The sequence below is a fragment of the Anomaloglossus baeobatrachus genome, chromosome 1 (genome assembly GCF_048569485.1).
Source record: "Anomaloglossus baeobatrachus isolate aAnoBae1 chromosome 1, aAnoBae1.hap1, whole genome shotgun sequence".
Taxonomy (NCBI): domain Eukaryota; kingdom Metazoa; phylum Chordata; class Amphibia; order Anura; family Aromobatidae; genus Anomaloglossus; species Anomaloglossus baeobatrachus.
Window position 1 is genome coordinate 250,521,364 of NC_134353.1, and position 27,210 is coordinate 250,548,573.

At 50.4% G+C, this 27,210-nt stretch overlaps 1 protein-coding gene across 2 annotated transcripts in view; it reads right to left on the bottom strand.

Annotated features, from left to right (window-relative positions):
• ADAD1 (adenosine deaminase domain containing 1) overlaps positions 1 to 27,210 on the bottom strand; it is a 199,736-nt gene that overhangs the window by 60,769 nt on the left and 111,757 nt on the right. For both annotated transcript variants that reach the window (XM_075348944.1, XM_075348953.1), the window contains exon 7: positions 4,859 to 4,985. In XM_075348944.1, the coding sequence (XP_075205059.1) occupies positions 4,859 to 4,985 (127 nt within the window). The remainder of the gene's footprint in view (positions 1 to 4,858; positions 4,986 to 27,210) is intronic.

A 27,210-nucleotide genomic window follows, 5' to 3' on the forward strand; every position in this document is an offset into this window, starting at 1 on the left:
TGATAGCATCCACCTGTGCTAAACCAGCTGAAATAGCTTGGAGTGCCCACACGGCCGCGAATGCTGGAGCAAACGACGCGCCGATAGCTTCATAGACAGATTTCAACCAAAGGTCCATCTGTCTGTCGTTGGCATCTTTAAGTGAAGCGCCATCCTCTACTGCGACTATAGATCTAGCCGCAAGCTTGGAAATTGGGGGATCCACCTTTGGGCACTGGGTCCAGCGTTTGGCTACTTCAGAGGGAAAAGGATAACGGGTATCCTTAGAACGTTTAGAGAAACGCTTGTCTGGATGAGCGTCGTGCTTCTGGATTGATTCTCTGAAGTCAGAGTGGTCCAAAAAAGCACTTAATTTACGCTTGGGATACAGGAAATGGAACTTCTCCTGCTGTGCAGCTGCCTCCTCTGCTGAAGGAGCTGGGGGAGAAATATCCAACAGTCTATTAATTGCCGATATAAGGTCATTAACCATGGCGTCACCCTCAGGGGCATCCAGATTGAGAGGGGCCTCAGGATTAGAATCCTGATCACCTTCTTCAGTCTCATCACAGAGAGATTCTTCTCGCTGAGACCCTGAGCAGTGTGATGACGTGGAGGGTCTTTCCCAGCGAGCTCGCTTAGGCTGCCTGGGACTGTCATCTGAGTCAGAGACTTCAGCTTGTGATGCTTGAGACCCCCTTGAAGTACGGATTAGTTCCAACTGAGGGGGACCAGAGAGCATAGCCACAGCAGTGTCCATGGTCTGAGGAACTGGCCTGGCCTGCAAGGTCTCCAGGATTTTTGTCATAGCCTCAGACATTTTATCAGCAAACACTGCAAAGTCTGTCCCCGTCACCGGGGCAGGGTTCACAGGCGTCGCTGCCTGGGCTACCACCACAATAGGCTCTGGCTGACGAAGTGCCACTGGGACTGAACATTGCACACAATGTGAATCATTGGAGCCTGCCGGTAGATCAGCCCCACATGCAGTACAAACAGTGCACACAGCCCGTGCCTTGGCAGCCTTGCGTTTTGCGGATGACATGTTGCTGCCTCCTCAGAGCAGTACAGGGTGTCCAGCCAAGAAGCGACCTACAGTGCAACTATATATATATATATATATGGTACCAAGACAAAAGTACACTATATATCACTGAGGCACTAGTGGGGCCAGCACTACTGTGCAGCTTACCGCCCGCTTAGGAGCGGTGTGTGGTCGCCAGAAATCCCTCTAGTCTGGGTCTCCCAGAGCCTGCTGCCTTTCCCCAGCCAGATCGCATGTAATGGCTGCCGGCGTCCTTGTGGAGAGGGGGGGCGGGCCCTGGGCGTACACCGACGAAGAGCGGGAAGTCTGCTTCCCCTTGTGCCTAGTGAGAGGGCTGGAGCATGTAAATAAAGCTCCAGCCCTCGGCGCTGCCTATTGAGCAGCGTCTCTCCCCTACCCTGATTGACAGGGTGGGGGCGGGAACGAAGCGGCGCTAGGCCGCAGAAGCCGGGGGCTAAAGTTAGAAGCGCCGCCGCCGTAAAAGCGCGGTCGGCGCAAAGCCCCCGGCGCACCATAAGTCGCAGCTGCGCCGCCGCTCCAGGAGCGGTCGGCGCAGTAGTTCCCAATACACAACGTCACTCAGCAAAGCTGCAGTGACCTAACCCCCAGCGTACAGCGCCACTGTCCCCGGCGCACTACAACGCTCAGCAGGCCCTGAGAGTGTCCGTGCCTGCCGGGGACACAGAGTACCTGAAAGTTGCAGGGCCTTGTCCCTGAACGGCACTCCCGCTCCAAATCCAACAGGTTCTATGGGTCTGTGGATGGAGCCCGGCCCCAGGGCTTGGGGGCCGGCAAGACCCCACTTCCACAGAGCCCTAAGGGGATGTGGAAGGAAAACAGCATGTGGGCTCCAGCCTCCGTACCAGCAATAGGTACCTCAACCTTACAAGCACCAACCGCGGGTGAGAAGGGAGCATGCTGGGGGCCCTATATGGGCCCTCTTTTCTTCCATCCGATAGAGCCAGCAGCTACTGCTGACTACAAACAGTGGAGCTATGCGTGGATGTCTGACCTCCTTCGCACAAAGCAGAAAACTGGTGAGCCAGTGATCCCACTGGGGGTGTATAGCCAGAAGGGGAGGGGCCTTACACTTTTTAGTGTAATTGCTTTGTGTGGCCTCCGGAGGCAGTGCTATACACCCAATCGTCTGGGTCTCCCAATAGAGCGCCGAAGAAAAATAAATAATTAAAAAAAAAAAACAACGTGCGGTTCCCCCCTATTTTGATGCTAGCCAGGGTAAAGCCACACGGCTGAAGGCTGGTATTCTCAGGATGGGAGCTCCACGTTATGAAGCCTAACAATATCAGCCAGCAGCCGCCCGGAATTGCCGCATGCATTAGATGCGACAGTCCCGGGACTCTACCCGGCTCATCCCGAATTGCCCTGGTGCGGTGGCAATCGGGATAATAAGGGGTTAATCATGGGAGGCGTCTATGAGACCCCCAATGATTAACCTGTAAGTGAAAGTAAATAAACACATAAACCCCAAAAAATACTTTATTTGGAATAAAGGACAAAAAAAACCCTCTTTCACCATTTTATTAAAATCCTTGTCCGACGTAATCCAGAGGTCCCGCGACGCTTTCAGCTCTGCTACATGAAGCTGACAGGAGCGACCGTGGAACACCGCCGCTCTCTAGCAGCTCCACGCAGCAACTGAAGGAGTCGCGCTGTCAGCGGTGATGTCACTGAGGTAGTGTCGGGGTGTGTGCTGTGATGATGATGCGTGCGGGAGTGCCGGGGTGTGTGCGGTGATGATGCGTGCGGGAGTGCCGGGGTGTGTGCGGGGATGATGCGTGCGGGAATGTCGGGGTGTGTGCGGGAGTGCCGGGGTGTGTGCGGGGATGATGCGTGCGGGAGTGCTGGGGTGTGTGCGGGGATGATGCGTGTGGGAGTGCCGGGGTGTGTGCGGGGATGATGCGTGCTGGAGTGTCGGGGTGTGTGCGGGGGATGATGCGTGCGGGAGTGTCGGGGTGTGTGCGGGGGATGATGCGTGCGGGAGTGTCGGGGTGTGTGCGGGGGATGATGCGTGCGGGAGTGTCGGGGTGTGTGCGGGGGATGATGCGTGCGGGAGTGTCGGGGTGTGTGCGGGGATGATGCGTGCGGGAGTGCCGGGGTGTGTGCGGGGATGATGCGTGCGGGAATGTCGGGGTGTGTGCGGGAGTGCCGGGGTGTGTGCGGGGATGATGCGTGCGGGAGTGCTGGGGTGTGTGCGGGGATGATGCGTGTGGGAGTGCCGGGGTGTGTGCGGGGATGATGCGTGCTGGAGTGTCGGGGTGTGTGCGGGGGATGATGCGTGCGGGAGTGTCGGGGTGTGTGCGGGGGATGATGCGTGCGGGAGTGTCGGGGTGTGTGCGGGGATGATGCGTGCGGGAGTGTCGGGGTGTGTGCGGGGATGATGCGTGCGGGAGTGTCGGGGTGTGTGCGGGGATGATGCGTGCGTGAGTGTCGGGGTGTGGCGGGGATGATGCGTGCGGGAGTGCCTGCGTGTGCGGTGATGATGCGTGCGGGAGTACCTGCGTGTGCGGTGATGATGCGTGCGGGAGTGCCGGCATGTGCGGGGGATGATGCGTGCGGGAGTGCCGGGGTGTGCGCGGGGATGATGCGTGCGGGAGTGCCGGGGTGTGCGCGGGGATGATGCGTGCGGGAGTGCCGGGGTGTGCGCGGGGATGATGCGTGCGGGAGTGCCGGGGTGTGTGCGGGGATGATGCGTGCGGGAGTGCCTGCGTGTGCGGTGATGACGGGGTCTCTCCCTCTCTCTCAGCTTTAAAAAAAAAAAACCCGGATCTGTTTTTTACCGGATCCGTCACATCAGTTTTTACACACTCTGACACGGATCCGTTGCATCAGGCACAAACCGGATTGTGCCTGATTGCAAATAAACTGATGTGTGAAAGTAGCCTTAGTCCCTATATGGGATATGACCCTACAGTGCTTTGACGCAGACACATTGTATTGTAATGGGCGATCACTGCAGTACAGTGTAGCTGCCAGAGCTGCACTGTGAAAGCCTGAGTGATCATGCTGGAGGTATGATCACTCATGCATTCTGTAGTCTGATGACCCAGGGATCGTCATGACAACCTCAGGTCACCATGACAACGATCGTGCACTCACGATCACAATGTGGGGGCATCAATCAGAGGAGAGATGGCGTACGATTCCCCTCTCCTAATCCCTTAAGTGCCACAACAGATATCAATCATGGCATTTAGGGGGTTAAACATCCAGGGACGGCACTGCGACCGTCTGTCTGTGAGGGCCAGGGCTCGACTGTCAGCACAGCGCTGCTGCCCGCGCAATTGCTAGGACATACACATATGTCCTAGGTCGGTAAGGACCTCTGATCTAGAACATATAGGAACAAATAAGGTCGATAAGGGGATAAAGGACTGTTGAAATGCTCTACAGAATACAGTAGAATAAGTTATCACCAATAATCAAGACTAGAGTTTTCAAGAGAGGTGTTTGTCAGTTTTAATTCAGAGTCCACTGGAGTACAGCCTGGCAAATTTACTAAGAGTCGCATGTTTGCGGTAAAATTTGAACCACTTTTGTAGAGAAAACAATACTGTATCTGTCAGGACAAGTTATAACACCCCCTCACGCCAACTGCACTCAGTGTGTACAAATATGTGACATGTTGTTCCAAAATTTCTATCATATATACCCTGAAAGGATTCCCTTTTTTGTCTGAGCTGCCAATAAAGCAGACAGCACCAGGGTCCAGTGAATAGTAATCCTGTGCTAAAGGGTTTGGTCTGTTGGAAGGGATTGAAATCAATTCAGGCTAACAAAACACATTTTTGTTTATCATATAGGTACACAGCTTACCTTTGTAAGGAACGTCTGGCTGAAACTATAGCATGTGAATCATGAACAATTCTCCCATCATTCTGAGTGTTCTGTCCGAAATTTAACTCTCCAGTACCCAATGCAACAACGTCCCACTCTTTTCCATCTATAAAGGCAAGGAAAATAAAACTGATTTCAATCTTCCACATAAAGTCAGTTTTGTTTTACCAATATTTTCAGTTACGCCATGAGTACAACACACAAGACCGTGAATTACCTTTCTACTGATAAGGACTCTATAACTGATGCAATTGCCACAGTTGTGTATAAGAGGGGATTGATTTCCTCCATATATAAACAATTATTATCTTTACATTTACACAAATTTCCTCTGACTGTAAAGACACAATGGGAAAGAGACATGGGTCTCATATTTGAGCAGCAGAAAGAAGGGAATTTTGTTTACTTACCGTAAATTCCTTTTCTTCTAGCTCCTATTGGGAGACCCAGACAATTGGGTGTATAGCTTCTGCCTCCGGAGGCCACACAAAGTATTACACTAAAAAGTGTAACCCCTCCCCTCTGCCTATACACCCTCCCGTGGATCACGGGCTCCTCAGTTTTGGTGCAAAAGCAGGAAGGAGGAAACTTATAAATTGGTCTGGGGTAAATTCAATCCGAAGGATGTTCGGAGAACTGAAACCATAACCAAAAGAACAATTCAACATGAACAACATGTGTACACAAAAGAACAACCAGCCCGAAGGGAACAGGGGCGGGTGCTGGGTATCCCAATAGGAGCTAGAAGAAAAGGAATTTACGGTAAGTAAACAAAATTCCCTTCTTCTTTGTCGCTCCATTGGGAGACCCAGACAATTGGGACGTCCAAAAGCAGTCCCTGGGTGGGTAAAAGAATACCTCAATAAAGAGAGCCGAAAAACGACCCCTTCCTACAGGTGGGCAACCGCCGCCTGAAGGACTCGCCTACCTAGACTGGCATCTGCCGAAGCATAGGTATGCACTTGATAGTGTTTTGTGAAGGTGTGCAGACTAGACCAGGTAGCTGCCTGACACACCTGCTGAGCCGTAGCCCGGTGTCGCAATGCCCAGGACGCACCCACGGCTCTGGTAGAATGGGCTTTCAGCCCCGAAGGAAGAGGAAGCCCCGAAGAACGGTAGGCTTCAAGAATCGGTTCCTTGATCCACCGAGCCAAAGTTGACTTGGAAGCCTGCGAACCCTTACGCTGGCCAGCGACCAGGACAAAGAGCGCATCTGAACGGCGCAGGGGCGCCGTGCGAGACACGTAGAGCCGGAGTGCTCTCACTAGATCTAATGAATGCAAATCCTTTTCACACTGGTGAACTGGATGAGGGCAAAATGACGGTAAGGAGATATCCTGATTGAGATGAAAAGGAGATACCACCTTAGGGAGAAACTCCGGGACAGGACGCAGAACCACCTTATCCTGGTGAAAAACCAGGAAAGGGGATTTGCATGACAGCGCTGCAAGCTCCGACACTCTTCGGAGTGAGGTAATTGCCACAAGAAATGCCACCTTCTGTGAAAGACGTGATAAAGAGACATCCCTCAGCGGCTCGAAAGGTGGTTTTTGAAGAGCCATTAACACCCTGTTAAGGTCCCAGGGTTCCAGCGGATGCTTGTAGGGTGGAACTATGTGGCAAACTCCCTGCAGGAACGTGCGGAACTGCGGAAGCCTTGCCAGGCGCTTTTGAAAAAATACTGAGAGCGCCGATACTTGTCCCTTGAGAGAGCCGAGTGACAAACCCTTGTCCATTCCGGATTGAAGGAATGAAAGAAAAATGGGTAAGGCAAAAGGCCAGGGAGTAAAACCCTTATCAGAGCACCAGGACAAGAAGATCCGCCACAACCTGTAATAGATCTTGGCGGACGTTGGTTTCCTGGCCTGTCTCATAGTGGCAATGACATCCTGAGATAAACCCGACGACGCTAGGAGCCAGGACTCAATGGCCACACAGTCAGGTTGAGGGCCACAGAATTCAGATGGAAAAACGGCCCTTGTGACAGCAGGTCTGTGCGGTCTGGAAGCGCCCACGGCTGACCCACCGTGAGATGCCACAGATCCGGGTACCACGACCGCCTCGGCCAATCTGGAGCGACGAGAATGGCGCGACGACAGTCGGATCTGATCTTGCGTAACACTCTGGGCAACATCGCCAGAGGAGGAAACACATAAGGGAGTCGAAACTGCGACCAATCCTGAACTAACGCGTCCGCCGCCAGAGCTCTGTGATCTTGAGACCGTGCCATGAAGGCCGGGACCTTGTTGTTGTGCCGTGACGCAATGAGATCGACGTCCGGCGTTCCCCAGCGGCGACAGATCTCTCGAAACACGTCTGGGTGAAGAGACCATTCCCCCGCATCCATGCCCTGACGACTGAGAAAATCTGCTTCCCAGTTTTCTACGCCCGGGATGTGAACTGCGGAGATGGTGGAGGCTGTGGCCTCCGCCCACAGCAGAATCCGCCGGACTTCCTGGAAGGCTTGACGGCTGCACGTGCCGCCCTGGTGGTTGATGTACGCGACCGCCGTGGCGTTGTCCGACTGTATGCGGAGCTGCCTGCCCTCCAGCCACCGATGGAACGCCTTTAGGGCTAGATACACTGCCCTTATCTCCAGAACATTGATCTGAAGGGATGACTCTACCGGAGTCCAGGTTCCCTGAGCCCTGTGGTGGAGAAAAACCGCTCCGCACCCTGACAGGCTCGCGTCCGTCGTGACCACAGCCCAGGATGGGGGCAGGAAGGATTTTCCCTGCGATAGAGAAGTGGGAAGAAGCCACCACTGAAGAGAGGTTTTGGCTGCAAGGGAAAGAGAGACGTTCCTGTCGAGGGACGTCGACCTCCTGTCCCATTTGCGGAGAATGTCCCATTGGAGTGGGCGCAGATGGAACTGCGCAAAGGGCACTGCCTCCATTGCTGCCACCATCTTCCCCAGGAAGTGCATGAGGCGCCTCAAGGGGTGTGACTGACCCCGAAGAAGAGATTGCACCCCTGTCTGCAGCGAAAGCTGTTTGTCCAGCGGTAGCTTGACTACCGCTGAGTGAGTATGAAACTCCATCCCGAGGTAAGTCAGTGATTGGGTCGGTGTCAACTTGGACTTTGGGAAGTTGATAAGCCACCCGAACTGCTGGAGAGTCTCCAGAGCGACGGTCAGGCTGTGTTGACACGCCACCCGGGAAGGTGCCCTGACTAGGAGATCGTCTAAGTAAGGGATCACCGAGTGGCCCTGAGAGTGTAGGACCGCCACAACGGATGCCATGACCTTGGTGAAGACCCGTGGGGCTGTCGCCAGGCCGAAAGGCAGTGCCACGAACTGAAGGTGTTCGTTCCCGATGGCGACGCGCAGGAAGCGTTGATGCTCGTGTGCGATCGGCACATGGAGATAAGCATCCTTGATGTCGATTGATGCTAGGAAGTCTCCTTGTGACATCGAGGCGATGACCGAGCGGAGAGATTCCATCCGAAACCTTCTGGTGCTCACATGCCTGTTGAGCAGTTTGAGGTCCAGAACGGGACGGAATGATCCGTCCTTCTTTGGCACCACGAACAAGTTGGAGTAGAAGCCGTGACCATGTTCCTGAGGGGGAACGGGAATCACCACTCCTTCTGACTTCAGAACGCCCACAGCCTGAAAAAGTGCGCCGGCCCGAGATGGGGGCGGAGATGTTCTGAAGAAACGAGTCGGAGGACGAGAGCTAAACTCTATCCTGTAACCGTGAGACAGAATGTCTCTCACCCATCGGTCTTGGACATGTGGCCACCAGGTGTCGCAAAAGCGGGAGAGCCTGCCACCGACCGAGGATGCGGCTAGGGGATGCCGAGAGTCATGAGGAGGCCGCCTTGGAGGCAGTGCCTCCGGCGGTTTTTTGGGGGCGTGACTTAGACCGCCACGCATAAGAGTTCCTCTGGCCCTTCTCTGGCCTGTTGGACGAGGAGGATTGGGACTTGGCTGAGGGCCGAAAGGACCGAAACCTCGGTTGTATTTTCCGTTGCTGAGGTCTCTTCGGTTTGGACTGGGGTAAGGACGAGTCCTTTCCCTTGGATTCCTTAATAATTTCATCCAATCGTTCGCCAAACAATCGGTCGCCAGAAAACGGCAAACCGGTTAAGAACTTCTTGGAAGCAGAGTCTGCCTTCCATTCGCGTAGCCACATGGCCCTGCGGACTGCCACCGAATTATCGGATGCAACCGCTGTACGGCTAGCAGAGTCCAGGACGGCGTTCATGGCATAGGACGAAAAAGCCGACGCCTGAGAAGTCAAAGACGCAACTTGCGGAGCAGAGGTACGTGTGACCGCATTAATCTCAGACAGACAAGCTGAGATAGCTTGGAGTGCCCACACGGCTGCAAAGGCCGGGGCAAAAGACGCACCTGTGGCTTCATAGATGGATTTCACCAGGAGCTCTATCTGCCTGTCAGTGGCATCCTTGAGCGATGAGCCATCTGCAACTGATACTACAGATCTAGCCGCCAGTCTAGAGACTGGAGGATCCACCTTGGGACATTGAGCCCAACCCTTAACTACGTCAGAGGGGAAGGGGTAACGTGTGTCATTAAGGCGCTTAGTAAAGCGCTTGTCCGGAAATGCTCTGTGCTTCTGGACAGCATCTCTGAAGTTAGAGTGATCGAAAAACGCACTCCGTGTACGTTTGGGAAACCTAAACTGGTGTTTCTCCTGCTGCGAAGCCGACTCCTCTATAGGTGGAGCTGGGGGGAGAAAGATCTAGCACCTGGTTGATGGACGATATAAGGTCATTTACTATGGCGTCCCCTTCAGGTGTATCAAGATTGAGAGCAACGTCAGGGTCAGAGCCCTGAGCTGCGACGTCCGCCTCATCCTCCAGAGAGTCCTCAAGCTGAGACCCCGAGCAGTGTGAGGAAGTCGGGGAAGATTCCCAGCGAGCCCGCTTAGCCGGTCTGGGACTGTGGTCCGTGCAGGAGTCCTCCACGTGAGACCTAGGGGCCACCCCGGGAGCACGCTGCGGCGCAGACCGAGAGGGGCCTGGAGGCGATGATCCAACAGTGCCCGGGGCCTGTGTAAGGACCGGTCTGGACTGCAAGGCTTCTAGTAGCTTGGCAGACCATTTGTCCATAGACTGAGCCATGGATTGTGAAAGCGACTCAGAGAGTTTCTCAGCAAAAACTGCAAACTCTGTCCCTGCCGCCTGGACAGGGGAAGCAGGAGGGTCTGCCTGAGCCGAGGGGCCCACTAGTGACCGAGGCTCCGGCTGAGCAAGTGCAACAGGGGTCGAGCATTGCTCACAGTGAGGGTAGGTGGAACCCGCAGGTAACATAGCCCCACAAGAGGTACAGGTTGCAAAAAAACCCTTTGCCTTAGCGCCCTTGCTCCTTGTGGACGACATGCTGTTGTCTCCCAGGAGAGTGATCACTGAGGGTATATAGCCAAAAGCAAACAACCCGGCCGAACAGAGAAAATATATACAAATATATATATATATACTCCGGCACCCTAGGGGGACCAGCACCGGGTGACCGGTGTGGCTTACCGACCGCCCAAAGCGGAGTGTGTGTCCACCAGATTCCCTGCCTTAGGTCTCCCAGAGCTCGTTCCTGAAATCCTCCACCGGCAGAATGTGTGTAAAAATGGCTGCCGGAGCTCTCAGGGGAGGAGGGAGCCGTGGGCGGCGACTAGTAAAGTGCGGGAATCTGGGGCCCTACAGTGATCAGTGAGGGGGGGGAGGAAACCTAAAGTATGCTCCAGCCCTCACTGCCGACGTCAGGTCGACCGTCCCGCCCTTACCCCTGACTGGCAGGCCCGGGGGCGGGAGTTATGGTACTAGGCCGCAATGAAGCCGGGGACTAAATTTAATACCGCGGCCGACAAACAGGCGCGGTCGGCGCGGAAGTCCCGGTCTTCACAAATCAGCAGCTGCTGCAGCGTCTGTGAAACAAGCGCTCCATGCACCGTCCCCATGGGGACACAGAGTACCTTTAGATGCAGGGCCCTGTCCCTGAGGATACATAGACTCCTGTCCGGCAGATTCCCACAGGGGCTGCGGAGGGAGCCCGGTCCCAGTGAATGGATGACCGGTTAGGATCCCACTTCTCCCAGAGCCTCTAAGGGATGGTGAAGGAAAACGGCATGTGGCTCCAGCCTCTGTACCAGCAATGGGTACCTCAACCTTAACAGCACCGCCGACTTAGTGGGGTGAGAAGGGAGCATGCCGGGGGCCCTGTGGGGGCCCTCTTTTCTTCCAACCGATAAAATCAGCAGCTGCTGCTGACTAAAATGGAGATGCATGAGTGGATGTGTGCCTCCTTCCACACAAAGCATAAAACTGAGGAGCCCGTGATCCACGGGAGGGTGTATAGGCAGAGGGGAGGGGTTACACTTTTTAGTGTAATACTTTGTGTGGCCTCCGGAGGCAGAAGCTATACACCCAATTGTCTGGGTCTCCCAATGGAGCGACAAAGAAAAATGAAGTGGTACACTTAATACCTAACTAGCCTTGTGTGAGTCCCAACAGTTACCTCAACTTTAACTTATTCATTGAGTGTATAAGACTCCAAGTGTTTTATTTAAAATTAGAATATGGTGGATGATACAGTGCCTTGTGAAAGAATTTGGCCCCCTTGAATTTTTCAACCTTTTCCCACATTTCAGGTTTCAAACATAAAGATAAAAATTTTAATGTTATGGTAAAGAATCAAGAACAAGTGGGACACAATTGTGAAGTTGAACAAAATTTATGGCTTATTTTAAACTTTTGTAAGAAAGAATAAACTGAAAATTCTGGTGTGCAATATTATTCGTCCCCTTTACTTTCAGTGCAGCAAACTCACTCCAGAAGTTCATTGAGGATCTCTGAATGAACCAATGTTGTCCTTAATGACTGATGATGATAAATAAAAGACACTTGTGTGTAATCAAGTCTCTGTAAAAATGCACCTGCTCTGTGATAGTCTCAGTGTTCTGCTAAAGCGCAGACAGCATCATGAAGACCAAGGAACACAACAGGCAGGTCCGTGATACTGTTGTGGAGAAGTTTAATGTCGTATTTGGTTATAAAAAGATTTCCACAAATTTAAACATCCCAAGAAGCGCTGTGCAAGCGATCATGTTGAAATGGAAGGAGTATCATACCACTGCAAATCTACCAAGACCCGGCCGTCCCTCAAAAATTTAATCTCAAACAAGGAGAAGACTGATCAGAGAAGCTGCCAAGAGGCCCATGATCACGCTGGATGAACTGCAGAGATCTACAGCTGAGGTGGAAGCGTCTGTCCATAGGACAACAATCAGTTGTACACTGCACAAATCTGGCTTTTATGGAAGAGTGGCAAGGAGAAAGCCATTTCTCAAAGATATCCATAAAAAGTTTTGTTTAAAGTTTGCCACAAGCCGCCTAGGAGACACACCAAACATGTGGAAGAAGGTGCTCTGGTCAGATGAAACCAAAATCAAACTGTTTGGGCACAATGTCAAACGATATGTTTGGCGTAAAAGCAACACAGCTCATCACGCTGAACACACCACCCCATTGCCAAACATGGTGATGGCAGCATCATGGTTTGGGCCTGCTTTTCTTCAGCAGGGACAGGGAAGATGGTTAAAATTGATGGGAAGATGGATGGAGCCAAATACAGGACCATTCTTGAAGAAAACCTGTTGGAGTCTGCAAAAGACCTGAGACTGGGACGGAGATTTCAACAAGACAATGATCCCAAACATAAAGCAAAATCTACAATGGAATGGTTCACAAATATATGTATCCAGGTGTTAGAATGGCCAAGTCAAAGTCCAGACCTGAATCCAAATCGAGAATCTGTGGAAAGAGCTGAAAACTGCTGTTCACAAACGCTCTCCATCGAACCTTACTCAGGCTCGAGCTATTTGCAAAGGAAGAATGGGCAAGAATTTCAGTCTCTCGATGTGCAAAACTGATAGACACATACCCCAAGAGACTTGTAGCTGTAATTGCAGCAAAAGGTGGCGCTACAAAGTATTAAGTTAAAGGGGCCGAATAACATTGCACGTCCCACTTTTTAGTTTATTTTTTTATAAAAGTTTAAAATAAGCAATACATTTGATTCAACTTCACAATTGTGTCCCACTTGTTGATTCTTCACCATAAAATTTAAATTTTTTATCTTTATGTTTGAAGCCTGAAATGTGGGGAAAGGATGAAAAATTCAAGGGGGCCAAATACTTTCGCAAGGCACTGTACATGCAACCACTGCGGACAGAATGGCGCCCACCTGATGCTAATGATGGGGGAATGTGTGACTAGTGAGAGCTATTGGAATGGGATTGCTGTCATTTTAGAGTGTGTGTTTGGCATACAATTACAACTAGAAACAAGGATCTGCGTCCTCAGTATTTTGAGGGAGTGTGTGCATTCAGAAACTCCTATGGTAAACACCATTTCACAAGACAGAAAGTTGTTGGCGTTACATTGGATAGGCCATGCTTTCCCAATGGCAGAGAACATTCAAACTAAAATAAATAATATCTTGTGTATGGAAAGGTGAACATACATTAAAAGAAATGCATTACAAAGATTTGTAAACACACTGATGCAAAAGGGTAGCAAGGTTTTGAACTTTTGTCTTTCAGGCTCCATATGTCACTATCCACTACACCTACGAGAGTCAGACTACCTTCATTTTATAGACAATCATCTTGCCAATCTCATACATAAATTTGACTTTCAGCTAATTAGCATAAAATTAGTTATGCAGATCCTTGTCAAGTCACTTTCATGGCTACCGTTTTGTGTCTAAAAATCAAAATTGAAATTAGTATTTTGTAAATCCACTTTTGGCTTTCAACACTGCCTGAATCCTTCTAGGCATAGTCTCGATCAGATTCAAGCAAGACTAAACCGAAATCTGATCCCAGATCTCTTCTACACGTTCCCATGTTGGTGTATACTGGTCGACTCACTTGGGTATGTATACAGCTTTTTCTTTAACCCCTTCACACCTGGGCGATTTTCCATATTTTTTTTTTTTTGCTACCTTTCTTCCGAGACCTGTAACCTTTTTATTTTTCCGTCAATCTTGCCATATAAGGGCTTGTTTTTTGCGGGACGAGCTGTACTTTTAAATGAAACCATGAATTTTACCATATAGTGTATTGGAAAACAAAAAAAAAAAAAATGTAATCGCATAATAGTTTTTGGGATATTTTATTCACCATGTTCAGTATATGATAAAACTGATGTGTTGGTGTGATGCCTGAGGTCGGTACGAGTTTGTAGACACTAAACATGTATAGGTTTACTTTTATCTAAGGAGTTAAAAAAAAATTCACAAGTTTGTCCAAAAAAGGAGCGCACTTTTAGCGCCATTTTCCGAAAGTCAGTGTTCTCATTTTTCGGGATCTTTGGCTCAGTGACGGATTAATTTTTTGCATCTCGAGCTGACGTTTTTAATGGTACCATTTTTGCGCAAATGCTACATTTTGATCGCCTGTTACTGCATTTTGCGCCAAATTTGCAATGACCAAAAAACTAATTTTGGCGTTTGGAATTTTTTTGCCACTACGCCGTTTACCGATCAGATTAACTGATTTTATATTTTGATAGATCAGGCATTTCTGAACGCGACAATACCAAATGTGTAATTTTTTTAACCCTTTAATTTTCAATGGGCTGAATGGGGGGCGATTTGAACTTTTTTTTTTTCTAATTTTTTAAAACTTTTCTAACTTTTTTTTTATTTTACTAGGTCCCCTTGGGGACTATAACGATCAGCAGTCTGATCGCCCATTCATTTCTCCAGCTCACAGTTGAAATCTGGAGAAAAGTGGCTTTAGGGCTGCTTCTCACTTGCGAGTTTCTCGCAGTAGAGCAATGCGAGAAAATCTCGCATTGGAATCGGACACATGTTAGTGAATGATTCAGCTCTCATCTGCGATTTTTTTCTCAGTCCAAATGGGACTGAGAAAAAAATCGCAGCATGCTGCTTTTTTGCGAGTTTCTCCAATGCAAGTCTATGGGAGCGTGTAAAAAATCGGATGTCACGGGACGGCACTCACACCATCCTAGTGACATCCGATTTTCTAAATACATTTCTTGCATGTTTCCTAAAACACTGGAAACGAGCGATGTCTCACAATGTCTGTCAATCACTATTCTCTGTCAGTCGGTCTCTCCCTCTCGGTCTCTATTCTCTCTGTCGGTCCGTCACTATCTCTGTCCCTCTCTCATACTCACCGTTCCCCGATCTCCGGCGCGGCGCGGCACGGCTTTCTCACTGCTGCGGTGGCTTTTACTATTTTGAAAAAGCCGGCCGCTCATTAAACAATCTCGTATTCCCTGCTTTCCCCGCCCCACAGGCGCCTATGATTGGTTGCAGTGAGACACGCCCCCACGCTGAGTGACAGGTGTCACACTGCACCCAATCACAGCAGCCGGTGGGCGGGTCTATACTGTGCAGTGAAATAAATAATTAAAAAAAATGGCGTGCGGTCCCCCCCAATTTTAATACCAGCCAGATAAAGCCATACGGCTGAAGGCTGGTATTCTCAGGATGGGGAGCTCCACGTTATGGGGAGCCCCCCAGCCTAACAATATCAGTCAGCAGCCGCCCAGAATTGCCGCATACATTATATGCGACAGTTCTGGGACTGTACCCGGCTCTTCCCGATTTGCCCTGGTGCGTTGGCAAATTGGGGTAATAAGGAGTTAATGGCAGCCCATAGCTGCCACTAAATCCTAGATTAATCATGTCAGGCGTCTATGAGACACCCTCCATGATTAATCTGTAAGTTACAGTAAATAAACACACACACATGAAAAAATCCTTTATTAGAAATAAAAAACACAAACACATTCCCTCATTACCAATTTAATAAGCCCCAAAAAGCTCTCCATGTCCGGCGTACTCCACGGACCTCCAGCGTCGCTTCCAGCATGAAGGTGACAGGAGCTGCAGAAGACACCGCCGCTCCGGTCACCTCCAAGCAGCAACTGAGGTGAGTAGCGCGATCGGCTGAGCTGTCACTGTTGGAGGAACCAGCGGTGGCCGCGATTAACCTCAGTGACAGCTCAGCTGATCGCGCTACTCACCTCAGGTGCTGTGTGAAGCTGACCGGAGCGGCGGTGTCTTCTGCAGCTCCTGTCACCTTCATGCTGGAAGCGACGCTGGAGGTCTGTGGAGTACGCCGGATATGGAGGGCTTTTTGGGGCTTATTAAATTGGTAATGAGGGAATGTGTTTGTGTTTTTTATTTCTAATAAAGGATTTTTTCATGTGTGTGTGTGTGTTTATTTGCTGTCACTTACAGATTAATCATAGAGGGTGTCTCATAGACGCCTGACATGATTAATCTAGGATTTAGTGGCAGCTATGGGCTGCCATTAACTCCTTATTACCCCGATTTGCCAACGCACCAGGGCAAATCGGGAAGAGCCGGGTACAGTCCCAGAACTGTCGCAAATAATGTATGCGGCAATTCTGGGCGGCTGCTGGCTGATATTGTTAGGCTGGGGGGCTCCTCATAACGTGGAGCTCCCCATCCTGAGAATACCAGCCTTCAGCCGTATGGCTTCATCTGGCTGGTATTAAAATTGGGGGGGACCGCACGCCATTTTTTTAAATTATTTAATTATTTATTTCACTGCACAGTATAGACCCGCCCACCGGCTGCTGTGATTGGGTGCAGTGTGACACCTGTCACTCAGCGTGGGGGCGTGTCTCACTGCAACCAATCATAGGCGCCTGTGGGCGGGGAAAGCAGGGAATACGAGATTGTTTAATGAGCGGCCGGCTTTTTCAAAATAGTAAAAGCCGCCGGAGCAGTGTGAATGCCGTGCAGCGCGGCGCCAGGGATCGGTGAGTATGAGAGAGGGCTGCTAACTTCAGTCACTCGGGGGATTAGTGGTCACCGGTGAGCCCTTCACTGGTGACCGCTAATCAGGACGCGGCACAGACAGAGCCGCAGCATGACAATGAAGTCGGGTGAAGTTCACCCGAGTTCATTCTGATTATGCGGCTCTGTCTGTGTCTGCTGTCATCTGCCATTCAGCTCTGCTACATGGCTGTCTGTGTCTGCTGTCAGCGGCCATGTAGCAGCGCTGAATGGCAGATGACATAGTAAAAAATACGCATTACACACGCATTACACACGCTAGTAAAGAAGGGAATTTTGTTACTTACCGTAAATTCCTTTTCTTCTAGCTCTTATTGGGAGACCCAGACGATTGGGTGTATAGCATTGCCTCCGGAGGCCACACAAAGCAATTACACTAAAAAGTGTAAGGCCCCTCCCCTTCTGGCTATACACCCCCAGTGGGATCACTGGCTCACCAGTTTTAGTGCAAAAGCAAGAAGGAGGAAAGCCAATAACTGGTTTAAACAAATTCACTCCGAGTAACATCGGAGAACTGAAAACCGTTCAACATGAACAACATGTGTACCCGCAAACAAACCAAAAATCCCGAAGGACAACAGGGCGGGTGCTGGGTCTCCCAATAAGAGCTAGAAGAAAAGGAATTTACGGTAAGTAACAAAATTCCCTTCTTCTTCGGCGCTCTATTGGGAGACCCAGACGATTGGGACGTCCAAAAGCTGTCCCTGGGTGGGTAAAGAAATACCTCATGTTAGAGCTGCAAGACAGCCCTCCCCTACGGGGAGGCAACTGCCGCCTGCAGGACTCTTCTACCTAGGCTGGCGTCCGCCGAAGCATAGGTATGCACCTGATAATGTTTGGTGAAAGTGTGCAGACTCGACCAGGTAGCTGCATGGCACACCTGTTGAGCCGTAGCCTGGTGTCGCAATGCCCAGGACGCACCCACGGCTCTGGTAGAATGGGCCTTCAGCCCTGATGGAACCTGAAGCCCCGCAGAACGGTAGGCTTCAAGAATTGGTTCTTTGATCCATCGAGCCAGGGTGGCCTTAGAAGCCTGCGACCCTTTGCGCTTACCAGCGACAAGGACAAAGAGTGCATCCGAACGGCGCAGGGGCGCTGTGCGGGAAATGTAGATTCTGAGTGCTCTCACCAGATCTAACAAATGTAAATCCTTCTCATACCGATGAACTGCATGAGGACAAAACGAAGGCAAAAAGATATCCTGATTAAGATGAAAAGAGGATACCACCTTCGGGAGAAACTCCTGAATGGGGCGCAGCACTACCTTGTCCTGGTGGAAGACCAGGAAGGGAGCCTTGGAAGACAACGCTGCTAGCTCAGACACTCTCCGAAGAGATGTGATCGCTACCAGAAAAGCCACTTTCTGTGAAAGTCTAGAAAGTGAAACCTCCTTCAGAGGCTCGAAGGGCGGCTTCTGGAGGGCAACTAGTACCCTGTTCAGATCCCATGGATCTAACGGCCGCTTGTACGGGGGAACTATATGGCAAACCCCCTGTAGGAACGTGCGCACCTTAGAAAGTCGTGCTAGACGCTTCTGAAAAAAGACGGATAGCGCCGAGACTTGCCCTTTAAGGGAGCCGAGCGACAAACCTTTTTCTAACCCAGATTGGAGGAAAGAAAGAAGGGTAGGTAATGCAAATGGCCAGGGAGACACTCTGAGCAGAGCACCAGGATAAGAATATCCTCCACGTTCTGTGGTAGATCTTAGCAGACGTGGGCTTCCTAGCCTGTCTCATGGTGGCAACGACCCCTTGGGATAAGCCTGAAGACGCTAGGATCCAGGACTCAATGGCCACGCAGTCAGGTTGAGGGCCGCAGAATTCCGATGGAAAAACGGCCCTTGGGACAGTAAGTCTGGTCGGTCTGGTAGTGCCCACGGTTGGCCGACCGTGAGATGCCACAGATCCGGATACCACGCCCTCCTCGGCCAGTCTGGAGCGACGAGTATGACGCGGCTGCAGTCGGATCTGATCTTGCGTAGCACTCTGGGCAAGAGTGCCAGAGGTGGAAACACATAAGGGAGCCGGAACTGCGACCAATCTTGCACTAGGGCGTCTGCTGCTAGAGCTCTTTGATCGCGAGACCGTGCCATGAATGTTGGGACCTTGTTGTTGTGCCGGGACGCCATTAGGTCGACGTCCGGCCTTCCCCATCGGCGACAGATTTCCTGAAACACGTCCGGGTGAAGGGACCATTCCCCTGCGTCCATGCCCTGGCGACTGAGGAAGTCTGCTTCCCAGTTTTCTACGCCGGGGATGTGAACTGCGGATATGGTGGAGGCCGTGGCTTCCACCCACATCATAATGCGCCGGACTTCCTGGAAGGCTTGCCGACTGCGAGTCCCTCCTTGGTGATTGATGTATGCCACCGCTGTGGAGTTGTCCGATTGAATTCGGATCTGCTTCCCTTCCAGCCGCTGCTGGAAGGCTAGTAGGGCAAGAAACACTGCTCTGATTTCCAGAACATTGATCTGAAGGGTGGACTCCTGCTGAGTCCACGTACCCTGAGCCCTGTGGTGGAGAAACACTGCTCCCCACCCTGACAGACTCGCGTCTGTCGTGACCACCGCCCAGGACGGTGGTAGGAAGGATCTTCCCTGTGATAATGAGGTGGACAGGAGCCACCACTGCAGAGAGTCCTTGGCCGTCTGGGAAAGGAAGACTTTCCTGTCCAGGGATGTCGACTTCCCGTCCCATTGGCGGAGAATGTCCCATTGAAGTGGACGCAGATGAAACTGCGCAAACGGAACCGCCTCTATTGCCGCCACCATCTTCCCGAGGAAGTGCATGAGGCGTCTTAAGGAGTGCGACTGACTTTGAAGGAGAGCCTGCACCCCTGTCTGTAGTGACCGCTGCTTGCTCAGCGGAAGCTTCACTATCGCTGAGAGAGTATGAAACTCCATGCCAAGATACGTTAGTGATTGGATCGGTGACAGATTTGACTTTGGGAAGTTGATGATCCACCCGAACGCCTGGAGAGTCTCCAGTGCAAAATTCAGGCTGAGTTGGCATGCCTCCTGAGAGGGTGCCTTGACCAGTAGATCGTCCAAGTAAGGGATCACAGAGTGTCCGTGAGAGTGCAAGACTGCTACCACTGCTGCCATGATTTTGGTGAACACCCGGGGGGCTGTCGCCAGACCAAATGGCAGAGCCACGAACTGAAGATGTTCGTCTCCTATCACGAAGCGCAGAAAGCGTTGGTGTTCCGTAGCAATCGGCACGTGGAGATAAGCATCTTTGATGTCTATTGATGCTAGGAAATCTCCTTGGGACATTGAGGCAATTAGAAAAACCACAAAGAACTATATCAAAAAAACACCAAAAAGGAGCCAAGACAAATGATATGTGCACACACAGAATGTGGTGAGCCTTCCTCATAAAGATGGCTGCAGCCGAGGTGCAAGATGCTGATGTCACAGCCACTCAACCTCCACACTAGGGGGGAGGGGCGGCTGCTTAGCATAAGACATGCACACTAATAAGGCTTGCACTGGGAGCCCATCATATAATGAGTGAAATGCACAGTGTCTGAACTGTGACCTATAAATGACGCCAGAAACCCAGGTCAGGCGGGCAAAACAGCACTATATAGGTGCATCTCGCACGGATACACGAGACACACAGTGTCTGAATAATGGCCTATAAATGACGCACAACACCAGGTCCAGGCGGGTCAGTTAGCACTATGAGTACATAACACATGACAGGCTCACCATTTAACCACCTGAATTCAAAAGGTCCACACACATCCTGCAAAAATGGATAAAATGTGCCATAGTGAGATATTAGTTTATATTTTGGCCCAAAATATGTAAGCTCGCAATCCGTTCGTCAAGGATTCTCACACTTGCGAGTCCCTACACTGAATTAGTTAGAAAAACCACAAAGAACTATATCAAAAAAACACCAAAAAGGAGCCAAGACAAATGATATGTGCACACACAGAATGTGGTGAGCCTTCCTCATAAAGATGGCTGCAGCCGAGGTGCAAGATGCTGATGTCACAGCCACTCAACCTCCACACTAGGGGGGAGGGGCGGCTGCTTAGCATAAGACATGCACACTAATAAGGCTTGCACTGGGAGCCCATCATATAATGAGTGAAATGCACAGTGTCTGAACTGTGACCTATAAATGACGCCAGAAACCCAGGTCAGGCGGGCAAAACAGCACTATATAGGTGCATCTCGCACGGATACACGAGACACACAGTGTCTGAATAATGGCCTATAAATGACGCACAACACCAGGTCCAGGCGGGTCAGTTAGCACTATGAGTACATAACACATGACAGGCTCACCATTTAACCACCTGAATTCAAAAGGTCCACACACATCCTGCAAAAATGGATAAAATGTGCCATACCTCAAATAGTGAGATATTAGTTTATATTTTGGCCCAAAATATGTAAGCTCGCAATCCGTTCGTCAAGGATTCTCACACTTGCGAGTCCCTACACTGAATTAGTTATTAGTCTTTGTGGTTTTTCAAACTAATTCAGTGTAGGGACTCGCAAGTGTGAGAATCCTTGACGAACGGATTGCGAGCTTACATATTTTGGGCCAAAATATAAACTAATATCTCACTATTTGAGGTATGGCACATTTTATCCATTTTTGCAGGATGTGTGTGGACCTTTTGAATTCAGGTGGTTAAATGGTGAGCCTGTCATGTGTTATGTACTCATAGTGCTAACTGACCCGCCTGGACCTGGTGTTGTGCGTCATTTATAGGCCATTATTCAGACACTGTGTGTCTCGTGTATCCGTGCGAGATGCACCTATATAGTGCTGTTTTGCCCGCCTGACCTGGGTTTCTGGCGTCATTTATAGGTCACAGTTCAGACACTGTGCATTTCACTCATTATATGATGGGCTCCCAGTGCAAGCCTTATTAGTGTGCATGTCTTATGCTAAGCAGCCGCCCCTCCCCCCTAGTGTGGAGGTTGAGTGGCTGTGACATCAGCATCTTGCACCTCGGCTGCAGCCATCTTTATGAGGAAGGCTCACCACATTCTGTGTGTGCACATATCATTTGTCTTGGCTCCTTTTTGGTGTTTTTTTGATATAGTTCTTGGTTTTTCTAACTAATTCAGTGTAGAGACTCGCAAGTGTGAGAATCCTTGACGAACGGATTGCGAGCTTACATATTTTGGGCCAAAATATAAACTAATATCTCACTATTTGAGGTATGGCACATTTTATCCATTTTTGCAGGATGTGTGTGGACCTTTTGAATTCAGGTGGTTAAATGGTGAGCCTGTCATGTGTTATGTACTCATAGTGCTAACTGACCCGCCTGGACCTGGTGTTGTGCGTCATTTATAGGCCATTATTCAGACACTGTGTGTCTCGTGTATCCGTGCGAGATGCACCTATATAGTGCTGTTTTGCCCGCCTGACCTGGGTTTCTGGCGTCATTTATAGGTCACAGTTCAGACACTGTGCATTTCACTCATTATATGATGGGCTCCCAGTGCAAGCCTTATTAGTGTGCATGTCTTATGCTAAGCAGCCGCCCCTCCCCCCTAGTGTGGAGGTTGAGTGGCTGTGACATCAGCATCTTGCACCTCGGCTGCAGCCATCTTTATGAGGAAGGCTCACCACATTCTGTGTGTGCACATATCATTTGTCTTGGCTCCTTTTTGACATTGAGGCAATGACTGAGCGGAGGGATTCCATCCGGAACCGCCTGGCGTTCACATGCTTGTTGAGCAGTTTTAGGTCCAGAACAGGACGGAAGGAGCCGTCCTTTTTTGGAACCACAAAGAGATTGGAGTAAAATCCTCGCCCCCGTTCCAGAGGGGGGACAGGGATAACGACTCCTTCTGCTCTTAGAGAGTCCACCGCCTGCAGCAGGGCATCTGCTCGGTTGGGGTGTGGGGAGGTTCTGAAGAACCGAAGTGGAGGCCGAGAACTGAACTCGATTCTGTACCCGCGAGACAAAATGTCTGTTACCCACCGGTCTTTGACCTGAGACAGCCAAATGTCGCAAAAGCGGGAGAGCCTGCCACCGACCGAGGATGCGGAGGGAGGAGGCCGAAAGTCATGAGGTAGCCGCCTTGGAAGCGGTTCCTCCATTTGCTTTCCTGGGGCATGAGTGAGCCCGCCAGGAATCTGAGCTCCCTTGTCTTTTCTGAGTCCCTTTGGACGAGGAGAATTGGGGCTTGCCCGAGCCTCGAAAGGACCGAAACCTCGACTGCCACTTTTTCTGTTGAGGTTTACTTGCTCTGGGCTGTGGTAAGGAAGAGTCCTTACCCTTGGACTGGTTTATGATTTCAGCCAATGGCTCACCAAACAGTCTGTCTCTAGATAATGGCAAGCTGGTTAAGCATTTTTTGGAACCAGCATCTGCTTTCCAGTCCTTTAACCATAAGGCTCTGCGCAAAACCACAGAATTGGCGACCGCCATAGAGGTACGGCTCGTAGATTCTAGGACAGCATTGATAGCATAAGTCGCAAACGCAGACATTTGAGAAGTTAGGGACGCCACCTGTGGCACTGCTGGATGTATGATAGCATCCACCTGTGCTAAACCAGCTGAAATAGCTTGGAGTGCCCACACGGCCGCGAATGCTGGAGCAAACGACGCGCCGATAGCTTCATAGACAGATTTCAACCAAAGGTCCATCTGTCTGTCGTTGGCATCTTTAAGTGAAGCGCCATCCTCTACTGCGACTATGGATCTAGCCGCAAGCTTGGAAATTGGGGGATCCACCTTTGGGCACTGGGTCCAGCGTTTGGCTACTTCAGAGGGAAAAGGATAACGGGTATCCTTAGAACGTTTAGAGAAACGCTTGTCTGGATGAGCGTCGTGCTTCTGGATTGATTCTCTGAAGTCAGAGTGGTCCAAAAAAGCACTTAATTTACGCTTGGGATACAGGAAATGGAACTTCTCCTGCTGTGCAGCTGCCTCCTCTGCTGAAGGAGCTGGGGGAGAAATATCCAACAGTCTATTAATTGCCGATATAAGGTCATTAACCATGGCGTCACCCTCAGGGGCATCCAGATTGAGAGGGGCCTCAGGATTAGAATCCTGATCACCGTCCTCAGTCTCATCACAGAGAGATTCTTCTCGCTGAGACCCTGAGCAGTGTGATGACGTGGAGGGTCTTTCCCAGCGAGCTCGCTTAGGCTGCCTGGGACTGTCATCTGAGTCAGAGACTTCAGCTTGTGATGCTTGAGACCTCCTTGAAGTACGGATTAGTTCCAACTGAGGGGGACCAGAGAGCATAGCCACAGCAGTGTCCATGGTCTGAGGAACTGGCCTGGCCTGCAAGGTCTCCAGGATTTTTGTCATAGCCTCAGACATTTTATCAGCAAACACTGCAAAGTCTGTCCCCGTCACCGGGGCAGGGTTCACAGGCGTCTCTGCCTGGGCTACCACCACAATAGGCTCTGGCTGACGAAGTGCCACTGGGACTGAACATTGCACACAATGTGAATCATTGGAGCCTGCCGGTAGATCAGCCCCACATGCAGTACAAACAGTGCACACAGCCCGTGCCTTGGCAGCCTTGCGTTTTGCGGATGACATGTTGCTGCCTCCTCAGAGCAGTACAGGGTGTCCAGCCAAGAAGCGACCTACAGTGCAACTATATATATATATATATATGGTACCAAGACAAAAGTACACTATATATCACTGAGGCACTAGTGGGGCCAGCACTACTGTGCAGCTTACCGCCCGCTTAGGAGCGGTGTGTGGTCGCCAGAAATCCCTCTAGTCTGGGTCTCCCAGAGCCTGCTGCCTCTCCCCAGCCAGATCGCATGTGTAATGGCTGCCGGCGTCCTTGTGGAGAGGGGGGGCGGGCCCTGGGCGTACACCGACGAAGAGCGGGAAGTCTGCTTCCCCTTGTGCCTAGTGAGAGGGCTGGAGCATGTAAATAAAGCTCCAGCCCTCGGCGCTGCCTATTGAGCAGCGTCTCTCCCCTACCCTGATTGACAGGGTGGGGGCGGGAACGAAGCGGCGCTAGGCCGCAGAAGCCGGGGGCTAAAGTTAGAAGCGCCGCCGCCGTAAAAGCGCGGTCGGCGCAAAGCCCCCGGCGCACCACAAGTCGCAGCTGCGCCGCCGCTCCAGGAGCGGTCGGCGCAGTAGTTCCCAATACACAACGTCACTCAGCAAAGCTGCAGTGACCTAACCCCCAGCGTACAGCGCCACTGTCCCCGGCGCACTACAACGCTCAGCAAGCCCTGAGAGTGTCCGTGCCTGCCGGGGACACAGAGTACCTGAAAGTTGCAGGGCCTTGTCCCTGAACGGCACTCCCGCTCCACATCCAGCAGGTTCTATGGGTCTGTGGATGGAGCCCGGTCCCAGGGCTTGGGGGCCGGCAAGATCCCACTTCCACAGAGCCCTCCAGGGGATGTGGAAGGAAAACAGCATGTGGGCTCCAGCCTCCGTACCAGCAATAGGTACCTCAACCTTACAAGCACCAACCGCGGGTGAGAAGGGAGCATGCTGGGGGCCCTATATGGGCCCTCTTTTCTTCCATCCGATAGAGCCAGCAGCTACTGCTGACTACAAACAGTGGAGCTATGCGTGGATGTCTGACCTCCTTCGCACAAAGCAGAAAACTGGTGAGCCAGTGATCCCACTGGGGGTGTATAGCCAGAAGGGGAGGGGCCTTACACTTTTTAGTGTAATTGCTTTGTGTGGCCTCCGGAGGCAGTGCTATACACCCAATCGTCTGGGTCTCCCAATAGAGCGCCGAAGAAATCATTAATTTATTCAGAAATAGCATCGCACTTGCGTTGCACTCGCACCTAACGTGAACTAAAATCAGCCGAGTTTTTTTCAGCCCAGTCGGACCGATTTTACTCGCATAGATGTGTTTCCAGCCTTACTCTCACACACTGCCCTCTGCCAGCAGTGAAAGAAAGTGACTCATGATAGCTACAGGAGTCATCACATGACCCTCTGCTACCATGGCAACCACGTGACTTTCAATGGGGTTAGGTAAGTTATGCTAATGGTGACGCTGGTACATCTCGTTGTCAAATTTTGGCAGATGTAAGGGGTTAATAGGCGCGGGTGGAACGCGATTCCATCCTCGCCTGGCAGGCACACGTCAGCTGTTGAAATAAGCTGACAAGTGCGTGGATCGCCGTGGACTGCCCACGGCAGCCTGCAGAGGATTAACCTCACACGATCCATGACGAACCCAGTACATTATGTGTCATGAAGAGGTTAACTTTACCCACAAGTGTTCAATTTTGTTGAGGTCTGGGGACTGTGGTGGCCAATCCAGCACAATCTTCAACTTCATTGTCACTGAACCATTTCTTGACGTATGCTTTGGGTCACTGTCCTGCTGGAACACTGTCATCCTTTTAAGGTTAGTCTCTGCTCAAAAGTGCAGTTGTGGTTAGGATTAGATGTCAGAATTTTTTCCAAGTCTTCACTAACTACCTTTACAAACATATCAATGTTAACAACTACCAACTAGAGAATAGAATCATCTAGCCTTTAGATAAGCGCGGGAATACTGTGATCTGCCTAACTGTATGAAAAGGAAGCTATGAGACATCTACATGATACTAATTGTTATCACAAAATCACGTAAAATCCATTGTCTGCGGTTGAAAACAATACTGGAAAAAGCTGAGGAATCTAAAATCATTACTAAGAAACAAATGGAATGCTTCCTTTTTAAGCATCCCACAGTGGCCACATTTTACATGCTACCAAAAATACATAAAAACCATTGTCGTCCGCCAGGCCGCCTCATTGTATCAGGTAACAATAATGTGTGAATCAGCAAATAAACTGATTGATTATACCCTTCAACTCATTGTTGCGACCTTAAATTCTTATATTAAAGACACTAACAATGTATTTTGTAAAAGCAAAGATTTACAACTTGAAAAAAACATGGTGTTGATAAGGTGTGATATTGAATCTTTATACATCTCTATGAGCCACCAAGATGGATTGGAAGCTATTAAGCAATTTCATACCATGTCAAGTTCTGATGGTGAATTCAACAACTTGATCCTAGCCCTTCTGAAATTTGTATTAACTTTTTTTTTTGTGTTTTTAACAACAATTTTTACATACAGCTACACGACACCGCTATGGGGGTGTCTTGTGTGACCTCATATGCTAATCTCTTTTTGGGTTTGTAGGAACAGAAATTATTATTTTACTGAAACTGGTACATTTATGGAAAATGTGCAATTCTGGGGTAGATACATTGACGACGTCTTCTGTACCTGGCAGGGATTAATAGAGGACCTTTCATGAACAATCTCAATGATCATCAAATCAATGTACATTTAACCTACTGTGCTTGAAGAACTGATTTTGAATTTTTGGATACCAAGATAAATGTGGATGACACCGGCGTCATTCATGCAGATGTTTTTCGCAAACCTACTTCAGCCAACTCCCTACTCCATTCCACTTCTATGCATCAATGAAGTCTTGTTATCAGAGGCATTCCCAAAGGACAAGTCTTGTGAATGCGTCACATTTGCTCAGATGAGCAATCATTTGAAAAACAAAGTGCAGA